The sequence below is a fragment of the Neopelma chrysocephalum genome, unplaced genomic scaffold, assembly GCF_003984885.1.
Source record: "Neopelma chrysocephalum unplaced genomic scaffold, ASM398488v2 Primary Assembly neopelma1_97222, whole genome shotgun sequence".
Taxonomy (NCBI): domain Eukaryota; kingdom Metazoa; phylum Chordata; class Aves; order Passeriformes; family Pipridae; genus Neopelma; species Neopelma chrysocephalum.
This window is the reverse complement of record NW_020925863.1, coordinates 3,435,778-3,446,910: the sequence shown is the minus strand read 5'-3', so window position 1 is coordinate 3,446,910 and position 11,133 is coordinate 3,435,778. Positions and strand designations below refer to the sequence as shown.

Genomic DNA, 11,133 nt, shown 5'->3' with positions numbered 1-11,133 from the left:
CTGTCCGTGGCGCGGCGCGGGCGCAGGGGCCGCTGGGAGCTGTAGTCCCGGGCCATGGCGGCGGCGGGCAGGCCCAGGCCGGGCGGCGGCCCCACGGTGCCGCTCGCCAGCGGCCGCAGCATCCCGCTGCTGGGGCTCGGTAAGTGGCGGCGGGCCTGGCCGAACCCGCCTCCCTGCCAGGGGCGTTGTGAGCGGGCGGGGGTCACCGCGGGGCCCGGCTGGCCCGGCCGGCCCGGCAGGTTCGGCGCTGCCCTTGGCCCGCAGCCGGGCTCGCCTCAGGGCAGCCCGGGCTGAACCTCCTGCCGAGCTGCCCGTGCCGAGCCGGGCAGGCCCGGTGCTCCTCCGAAAGCCCTTTTATTGCCCGGTGGAGCTTCGTGCTCCTGCTGAATGGGACCAGCAAGGCGTGCTGGGACACCGGTGCTGTGCTGCGGGGACAGCAACCCTCCCCTCCCCTCCCCTCCCCTCCCGCCTGCCCCGGGGCGTTGTGCCGTGGTTTGGTGTTTTGGGTGTGTTTTCTTACGAGATCTGGGAGCAGACTTTTCTTTAGTGCAGACTTTCAAGCCAGGGTTAATCTTACTGCACCTGTTGCAGCTGAGAGCCTGCGGAGGAATCTCGGCTCGTGAGAAGCACAGGGCCTGTGCCTTGTGGTTGTAGCAGCACTTGGCCTGTGTGTGTTGAAGAATTCAAATTCTGTTAAACCCTGCAGTGTATCAGAATCTGGGGTGTGATTATTTTTATTTTTTATTATTATTGCTTTTCCTTATTGTAAACTAAGGTTTGATGACATATTGAAGCTTAACAAATGTGTGGTTTTGGTTGTTGCTCATGCAAATGTGTATGACACTTTTAATATGTTTTTAAGAGAAAAAATATGCCTGGAAATATGAAAATGCAAAAGAGAATTAACTTCTTTATAATTTACATTTAATTTTATTATCAGTTGTTTAGTGAGAAATTCTTAAAGAATTCATTTTCTAAAATGGAAACATAGGGAAAAAATGAAAAGTCATTTTAAGACCGCATTAGTTGTCTGAATTAACACTAGTTCAGGAAAGCTATTGCATTTAGTCCTAGGAACACAAGGCTGTGTGCTAACCAGAATACCATCCTGCAATGAGAACTTAGGTATGAAAACATTCGAAATTTGAAAGTTGGGTTTTTTTCTCTTCCCCCCCACCTCAACAAACAAAATGTAGTATAAACCCAAGGTTGGCCTGCAGCAGAATGCTCCTTTTGGTTGTATATAGGAATGTCAGGTTTATACTATCCTGAACTACAAATTCATCTAATTAGTGGATTTGCTAATTGTTCGAAAGAGTCAAACTATTAAATTATTGAAGGCCATTTTCCAAGTCAGCATAGGGCCATGTGAGCAGGGGAGGGTTAATAACTAATTCTGTGGTGCCAGAGCCCTGCCCATGCTGTAGCACAGCAGATAAAGAGACTGTGAACTCTCCCAAAACAGGAGCTGTAGCAGAGCACCTGGAAGGTGTGCCACAGAGAGGCAAACATGGACCATACGCACACCAATGACCATTGCATACTTGGCCAGAGCATTCTGGGTTTCTTTGAGTAACTGTCTTTTTATATAGTTGACATTATTTAGTTTTTCGGTCTTATGAGGAGTTAAGTCATCCCTTGGTTAAAACCTCCTCTTTGGAACAGTATTTGAGCCTCTTTTTCTTTCTCTTCTTAAGACTCTTTCCAGAAATCTCTTTGATTCATAAAATATTCTAAAACATTAATACCCTTCCAAGTTAGTCTTTCATGATGCCACTTTATCATGGGTACATTCAGTATCCCAGATTTTCCAGTTTTTTACATAAACATACAAATCAAAGGCACTGGTGTTCTTTGTGACAGTGGAGTTAATCAGTCACACAAGTATGGAGCTAAGCTATAAAATAAAATTGCCCTTGTGCTCTTTTTGTCTTTATCCTATGAATGTGAACTGACTTCAGAGCAATTATTTAGGATTTTCATTAGTATGAAGGAAGGCAAAATTAGAGCTGTGGATTTTAGAGTGAATTAAGCCACTTAAGTCAATAGGAGTTGGTCTTTGATTTTAATAGGGCTGGGTTTTTATCCAGAAAGGCTAAGCAGATAAAGCTTGTAATGCTTGTTTCGAAGTACCCAAAGTTATTTGAGCTCCACATAACGAAAAGTCTGAGCAATTCACCATCATCAGCCAAAGATTAAAAAAAGAAAAGAATTTGGAAGTCTGCAAAATGTTGTTAACTGCTTTTACTGCGTGTTTTTGTGCATGCATATATTCATAAACACGTGGTATGTGTTTACTCAGTATATTAATTTAATATTTTAGTATCTGTTAGTCTTAAGAATACTTGATGCAGCTGTCCCTTACACAGTCATTATGTAGTGAGCAAAAGGGCCTGTGTTGTTCAAAATTGCTATGTTTTTTTCGTTTTGCTCTTTGGTTTTTGGGGTTTTTTTTGAGGAGTTGGTTGGTTCTTTTAACCTGTAACACTTTTTGCCACTTTAGTTCACTTGGGGATTTTTTATAAAATTAAAGAAAGCATAAATAGTCTTTTTTAGAGAATGGACTTGGTTCTCTTCTGTCCATTGTTTCAGTATATGCTGAACGGTGTTTCAGACTATATACAGAACAGATTTTTTTTTGTTGGAGGTTGTAATATTTCTTAGGTTATAGGAAGAATAAACTGACTAGAAAGCAGCCAGGCAGAAAGCCTCCTTTGTACTCTGCACACAAAAGCTGCTGCTCTCTGTCCTTTTGCCATGTTGGTAAGCCCTGAGTTGTCTGTTGTTAGGCCTGAATTCAAACTGCAGTAAATGGATAGAGGCATACAAGAGAATCAAGTTTGAATTTTTCTGGCCCAGTAACTTCTGTCAGATATGGCTTTCAAGGAGCTGCTCTTGACTTACAGTGGTGGTGGTGTCATGAGCAGCAGGATTTGATTCCTTGACTTCACCTATCTATTCTTGTCTTGCTGTAGTAACACTTGACATATTGCTTTATATATTCTGCAGATCTTTGAGGATCTTGTAATAGATAGGAATCAAACAGGTCATTTTAAGAAATCCTTATACATGCTTCAAAACACTGAGAATTTTAGAAAAGAAGGGAGGAAAAAAAGTTCAAGACTCGCCACCCTCGCATTTGTGGACAAGCTATAAGTACCACAATATGCAGCCTAATACAGTGAGATCTTTAAGTGGGTGTTCTCACTTCACTATTCTTTTCCATATTAATGATTTATTTTTGTTCCAGGCTTACAGATTAACTAATGTTTGCAGCGCAGAAGCTTGGCTATAAAGTAGAGAAGAACTTTCTTCAAAGAGGATGCATTTTCTGCAAGGCTATTTTCTGCAGGATTTGAAATTTGTTTGGTCGTCATTTCTTATCCCTCTAAAACATGCAGACATAATTGTTATGTGTTCCCTCAAAGACAACTTTCATAGATCTGTATATTGCCTCTATTGCTAGGTCATCTTTATAAAAGCTTCAGAGAGAGAAATATGCTGTTAAGATGGTTCCAGTTGAGTCAACTGGAAGGCAGCTCAGACAGGTATGCAAGTTATTTCCAAGTGATGAAACCCCTTTTGTAGTAGCTGGGAGCTGAAGTAGGGGACAGGTAACATGCTTTTTGGCCAGAACATGTTACTCAAGAGAGTGCAACAGCAGCCTGAGATGGCATTCTGCCAAAAATACTTGTTCTTTCTGTTCAAATTCAGTTATCAAAAGGTGTTTGTGGTGGTGTTTTTTTAGTTGGGTTTCCTTTTTTTAAATGGCTTTCCATGTCACAGCTGCTTTGGCTTCCAGATTTGTGTAGGAGAAGTTCAGTAAGTTGGTCATGGTTTGATGCAAAAGGGGAGACGAGAGGAAGGAGGTTAAGTGGTCTTTCAGTAGGTTACCGTTCTCTTTCTGGGGCTCTGTGCTCTCTTACACAAACTGTTCTTACTGAGGAGGATCCATTCCCATTGAAATCTCCTATGAGAAAGATGAATTCTTACTTCAGAGGAGGCTGTGGAGCGTGCAAAAGTTATGTTCTGTGAAGGGTTACTTGGAATAACGTACCAAATTCTGTATATCCAAAATTCCATATTTACGTAGATGCATATTCATATTTTTTATCTGTCTTGTGTCCAGCAGAAAGACAAGTCTACTAGCAATGATAAAACAAGCTGACTTTCCTGAGATACCAAACAATTATAAGACAACCCACCTTTGTTAGAAATATGTTGTATAGCTAAAGTTTTAATTAAAAAATAAAAATAATCTGCATCTTGTTTATTGCATGATTATAAAAACTGTTGATAACTTTATGTTTCTCATGGTTTAATTCTAACATTTGTGTTAGCCCATATTATTCATGGACAGAGAGTCAGGCAAGTTTACGGTCAATTTTCATTACAAAGGCTGCTTTAAACTGGAGTAGGCTCAAGCCTGAATGAATTGGCATTTTGGCCCTAATATTTGTGTCGTGTCAAACTATGCCCCAGAGCGTACATGAACTCATAATGGCTTTAGATTGCTTTAGAAAAAGGATGAATTCACTATCTTGCTAATAAGATAGCTATAATTTCTTTCCATGTTTTTAAGGCTTTATTAGTGTTTTAGAAATATAGGCAAATAACTGATATAAAATGTGGTGCTGCTTTGAAGTTGATGTAGTTACACTTTTTCATAGGAGCTACATGTATCTTAGAATCAGGTACTTGGCAAGGTCTTTGTACAATAGTAGAAAACTACATATTCTTGTCTTAACTGCAGGATACTTGGTGCTTCTCTAAAGCAGCATCCTCAAAAATGTATGGCTCGTCAAAATGGTGCACACAGCATCATCCCCATCAGGCTTTAGAAAAAAATGAATACAATTTGAATTGTTCATGCTTACATGCTTACTGCTGCTAAGCAGGAAGCCCCCACTTAGAAAGTTGTCAGCTTTTTTTTTTTTTGGTTAAAAGTCTGAGGGGTGAAAATGCTACCATTTAAAGCATTTGATTATAATTCAGTAGCACAAGGGCTTTTCTTCCTGTAACTGAAATATTAGGAAGCTTTTTCAAGGTCATGTGCTGAGTGGTTGACATCTCTTAAGGCTTGTTTTGGCACTTTCTACTGAAACTTTCTTCATGCCCTTGATATGGTAGTTATATTCCCATTAGAAGAGGGGTTTTTTTGGTGTGTTTCTGTTTGTTTGTTGTTTTATTAGGGTTTTTTTTTAGAGACAGTAGTAATTAAATTCAGGTGAGTTGGTCAAATAGCTAGTGATTTCCTGACAAAATGTGCTGGTGATACCGAAAATTCATAGACTGTTTTTGTGTAAAGTTGCTTTCTATGTAATCCTTGGAGCAGCTAGAATTAATAACAACTTGATGAGACAAAAACTTCTCTAATGATCCCTTCCTATTAAAGTATAAAATTAATTGCATGCTTGCTTGGGAGAGGGCATCAGGACAGGCAGTTAAACTAAATGAAATAATCAAGTCTTTATACTCATTGTGCCTTACTCATGATGCACACAGTGACTATTTTATTAATAGTAATAATGTTCTTTCCAGAGGGCCACTCAAGAATGGCCAGTGTCATTATGCTAGGTGCTGTAGCTGGGAAAGCAGTCAGGTACTGCTCTGAGCAGCTTTTCATCAAACAGCCAAAGCCTGGGAAGAATAAAAATCAGTTCAATAAATAATGTGATGTTGATTAACTTCCAGCACTAGTAGCTTGCTTAAATTGCTTTTTTACTGCATTTGTCAGTATGTTGCACTACTAAGATGTTAAAGTAATACACACAGACACACACAGAATCCCTCCACAGTCAAGGGAAACCATTAAAATATCTCTGTCCTCATTTCAGGGTGTTCCATAGATAATATTTCTGATACTCCACTGTACCTTTATCTAAGTAAATATATCTTAAAAGTAAGATTTTCCTGATTTTTACGTTGCTGATTGCATTAAGACGTATCATTTGTATTGCAACCACTCAGGATTCCTTGTACTGTTCCCAGTTCTTTTCACAGCACATGTGACTTTCTTGGAGAACAGCAAAGAATCAGATTGCTCCAATTCCATTGTATCAGGTTTTGTTGGTTTTTTTTTAGTGAAAATGCTACATATAACTTAAATCATAATGCTGAATGGAAGTATTTTAACATTCCCTTCTATTATGTATTAGTAATCCAGTTACCTGCTTCTTAATCCTAGAGTTGCTCATATTCATTCTTAAACTTAGCTGTGGTCAAAAAAGACCCAGTCCTGCTGGGACTGGAATAAAATGAGATCTTGCTTTTCAATTCGATGGCAACAGAGTCAAGGCTTCACTGTTTGTCATTTTCTACTGTTACTGCCTTTTTTTAAAGTCAGGTTCTTGTTTCTTCATGGCTTTGATTCTTAAGGAAATTTATGGAACAGTGGTCCTGATACCAAAACCTATGGCACTCCCCCCTGTTAATCTTATCCCCTAATAAGAATTGGCTGTTTATTTCTTCCCTTTGTTTTATGTCTCAACCATTTATTTTTTATTCTGTCGGGGCTTTGCTTCTCACCCATGGTTACCAAGTTGCCTTAATAGCCTCTTGTGATGAACAAAATGCTGCCTCTGTAAATCTTTCTGTCTCAATTCACCCACTGTTTCAGTAGATCTGACCTTGAGAAGTTGTACTTGAGCTTTGAGGGCCTCCAGATATTTAACTTCTATCATGGACAAAATGTGGCCGTAGCCCAGGCAGCTGTGGGTTTGTAGACAGTGGGACAAAGCATTACCCTCTCCCAACCTGACTAAACCTGGTGAGCTCCTACCTTCCTTGCTTTCTTTGAACTTACCTACTTCCAGCCTGGTGCTGTTTTATTCCTTAAAAATGACTGAATGCTCTACAAATGTTGCTTTAAAGTCTACTCATAAATGCAACTGGGGCAAAATGCTGAGCCAACTTTTGCTTATATCGGAGTGTACACAGTACAGAAATATTTTTTTCCTGGGGGAAATTGCTACTCTGTCTCTGCTCTCTTTGTGCACCTACAAATCTAGGAGGCTAGGGTTTTGTATTTTTGCTGGGGATTTTATTTATATTCTGCCATATGAACCATGATTTCATAGCAGAAAAATACCTTTTTTCTCAGGCTGATTTCTTTTTGGTAATCACCCTGTTGGTGATATGATACAGATGAATTTTAAATGTCCTTCATTAAATCTAAGTAATAAACCAATTTAGATTTCTATCGATGTTTAATAATTAAAGCTTTTATCAGTATAAGCAGAGGCACTTCATGTGTATGCTTTTAACTTTTCTATTGCCATTAATACTTTTAAATGTTGCAAACTTAATCATCCATGAAAAGAACAAATGATTTTTGTTTGAAAGCAGTTTGAAATTAACAGAGAGGCAAGCTCCAGTGTATAGAACTTTTGTCTTTAACCATGTTTCTGTAGTGTAGAAAAATTACACCAAACTTTGAGGGGCAAAAAAAGAAAGCTAAACTTTATCTTTCAACCTTCATGTAGCAGATTTTAGTCTTCATACCTTTTTTCTTTGCCAGAGCTCACTAGCATAGTTTTGGCAGCGTTGAATGGTGATGTCACATGCTCCTGTAACCTAAATTGCTGTAGTTCCTCGTGCTTCCAAATGGGGAGAAGGGAGGTGCTAATTCCTTAACTTACTTCAGTTCTAATGTGTTTGCAAAGTACCTCCAGCACTGAGAGCGATACAAAATCCTCATTATGGGGGGAGAGGGGAGAGAAAAAGGAAAGGCATCTTTGTGGCTTTCCAGCAGTTTCGTAACTGTGAGGTCTGTTTCTCACTGTTAGTGCCTGAATGGAAGCGCGGTGCATTCTAATGCGTAATGTTCTAAGGCTGAATGTGCAATGTGAGAGGAGGGGCTACAGGAGATGGTTTTGTCTTGGAAACCTGGAGAACATGCATTTTAAATTCTTAGATGATGTGGGGAAAAGTTAGCGTTTGATCAGAAACGTTCTTTATTGTTCAGCTTTAGTTTGCACTAAGGGTGTCTGGATTGTTCTGTCCTTGGAACTCAGCAGTGGGACACGGCAAGTCTCAGACCTCCCAGTGTCACATGACAGTGCAGAAGTTGGATCTGTCGTGGCTCACAATTGCACTTGCTCTGCACTCTGAGCAAAGGGCACTGTTATGTCAAAAAATTAGCCATCAGCTTGAACATTGTCCTGAATTAGGATCTTACAATAATAATTACTGTATGTGCATTTTCATTGTGTAAAGCTATGTCACTATAAATCTTTTTATAATTTTTCCTGTAATATTATCTTCACAATATTTTAAGCAGTTTTGAATTACTGGTCTCATGTTGAACTGCACTTCTTAAATTTGCTGTCCCTTTACATAACTTTATGTTGGTTATGCTTAATCGTAAACTATTTACATAACTTTTTTTAAGTCAACCTTTCACAGCAGGAGTGATTATGGTAATGTTCTGCTTAAGTACAGAGTATGGGCTTGATTTTTTTTCTTTTTATTGTTCTTTTTTGTGAAAGTTGTTTAGAAGAGGAAACAATTGTCACAAGTCTGTCTCATTTATTGTGAGGTACTTCCAAATGTCTAATTTTGTTAATCAATTAATGTCATCCTTATCAGATAGAGTAGGTTAAGGACATGTTTTAAGGGGGAGGAAAATAAAATTTTTGTTCAATCTGTCTATTTGCTGTACCAGTAAATATCCTTATTAGTTATGAAGTTAAAAGTTCTGTCAAGGTATGGTAAGTACTGGAAGTAATTTCAATTGAGTTAACAAAGGAAATAGAATGAAAATAATTTAAAACTGGTTCACACCAGCAATTCTTCGTGCACTATTAACTGCTAAGATCTAGTCACAAAACATTATTCTGAGGAGAAAAGGTTTAGTGAACCCTAGAAATTGGATTTGATTTATGCCAGAAAATCTGCCTTTTCACTGCTTGAGATTTCTATGGAAGGAAGCCACAGTCTTTTACCAAATGGTTTCTAAGGTAACATCTTATAGCAGAGCATCTGAAACCAATTTGGTTGTTAATGAGAAATAGTTCTCACGGTGGTGGGAAAGTGTGGAGTGAAAGAAAAGGCTCCAAGATTTGGCAGTCTGTCTGTAAAGGCAGTTAAATAAATGTGTGCTGCTGCTCTGCTTATGAAATTTCTACATGAATTACACATTCATAATTGCCTTTCAAATGTATAGGTCTCTTTCCAGATTTTATTGATAAGTTCTGCATGATTAAAATATTCGTATACTACAGCTGAATAATTTAAATAGCTGGCACTTTTCCAGTGGAAATCTATTTACTCCCACTGAAAAATTTATTTGCATTTTTTGAGCGATAGTGTATTTGTGCTGCCAGAAGTACATCAGTGGATTGGTGCCATATCAGAGCGTTAGCATCCTGCTGATGTTGGACACTACTTGCAGACTTTCTGGGATTGGCATGAGACACATTCTGAGAAGTTGCTCTTACACCTGCCTTCTTTTCTAAGGTTCTGTCTAGGTAAGTGGTAGGCCAGTGAACAGAAATGTGTGGTCATTTTACAGTAGATGATCTTAATATCTCTTACAGTCAGAGCCTCTATGAGATGGAGGGAATAGAGTGCTTCTGTCAACAATGGCTCATTGCCATTTCTTCCTTCCTCTCAGGAAGAGAGAAAACTAGCAATTCTGGCTTCCCTTTCCCTGGATACATAATAAACACGTAATGGCTCTCTCCTACCCTTTTGCCTTGCGGCGACACTGTATTTTCCTGCATTTTGTTTCTTGGTGCCTGTGAAGACTTGCCTGAGTAGAATTGCAGTTTAAAACGATGCTTGCCTTCTTTTTTTTGCTCGTGTTATTGAATTCTGTGAGTGTATTCTGAGTTGCACAGGGGATAAACCGTCCCAGAGTGACACCTTTGCACTAAGCAATGGATCATATTTAGCAAACAGAAAAACAAAAAAAGTGAGAAATGTTACTGAAGTAAAACTTTCATACTAAAGTATATAAAATACCCATAATCCAGATAACTTTTACAGAGGCAAGAGAAACGTGCCTTAAATGACTGAGTTTCAGATAAACCTGTGTGCTACTTTAGTTCTGACCAATTATAGAACCATTGGTTATATAGTGTGAGTCTGCTCAGTGCCTTTCTCTGATCTTTGATGTTGTTCTACCAGTTCTTCCAAAAGCCTATTGTCTCTATAGGCTGCGTTCCCTCAAGGGCAGCTACCCTGTTTTATACACACATTGCGTGCCAGTCTTGGACTCTGAATAAAATATCCAAATTATTTTGTAAAATTAATTGTGATTAAATTTGGAACCCGTAACATGAAATACTCTCTAGTAACCTTATGAAAATTGTGGAGTATAACAGTAGCTTCACAGACTTTGATTTCACCTGCTACAGAGGAAAGCCCTACACTCTAGAAGAGAGAGGATGCTATGAATACATTGTCATGTGATGCTAAATAGTATTTTCAGAGTAACTGACCCTGTTAAGATAAAACTATGCCAAAATATGCAGTCAGAATACTTGGGTTCTAGTGCTGTGGTTGTAGAAAGTTAGTGTGACATTATCTGCCTGGCTTAGAGCAGCTCTAGGGATGGTGTTAGGGAACATAATAGAAAGGCTCCAGGAGACAAGTTCATGGAGAAGGTCTTTCTGATCATTTGTTGGTTGGCTCGAAGACAACTGTGATTTTATTTTAGTTTTAGTTTTAATAAAAGCGCTTGTTAGATCAAATTATTTAACTGCTACCACTAAAGGTTTCTTTGCTTCGTCCCTTGCATGAAATTTAGTGGCTTTCTCCTCTGAGAAGTCATTCAGGTTCATGAATAACCCTAAAACTGTACTTTTTTGTTTTGCCATTTGACAATCCAAATGAGCTTGTCAGAGGATCATATGAATACAGAATGAGGAGGAGGATGTAAGACAGACAGCAAGGACAGCAAGTAAGGATTCTCTGTCCTTGAGCCATTCCATAGAAGAGGCATGTGGGTTTGTGAATGGATTAGCAATAAACCTTGAAATGTGTTATATGTTCATTTGCACTATGTATAGTCAACATTTTATGTTTTATCATTGAATTTGCTCATAAGGTAATTAGGAAATGAAACCATATCAAGAGCAAAAAATTTAATATATTCATATTTGTTTCTGTTGATATACTGTTGAAATA

The 11,133-nt window shown here is 38.8% G+C and overlaps 1 protein-coding gene across 1 annotated transcript in view; it reads left to right on the top strand.

Annotated features, from left to right (window-relative positions):
* Window positions 1-12: 12 nt before the first annotated feature.
* Window positions 13-11,133, top strand: part of LOC113961490 (uncharacterized oxidoreductase ZK1290.5-like) — a 40,153-nt gene continuing 29,032 nt past the window's right edge. Inside the window, exon 1 of the mRNA XM_027671857.1 lies at window positions 13-139. Within this exon, the coding sequence (XP_027527658.1) occupies window positions 55-139 (85 nt within the window). The 5' untranslated portion in view covers window positions 13-54. The remainder of the gene's footprint in view (window positions 140-11,133) is intronic.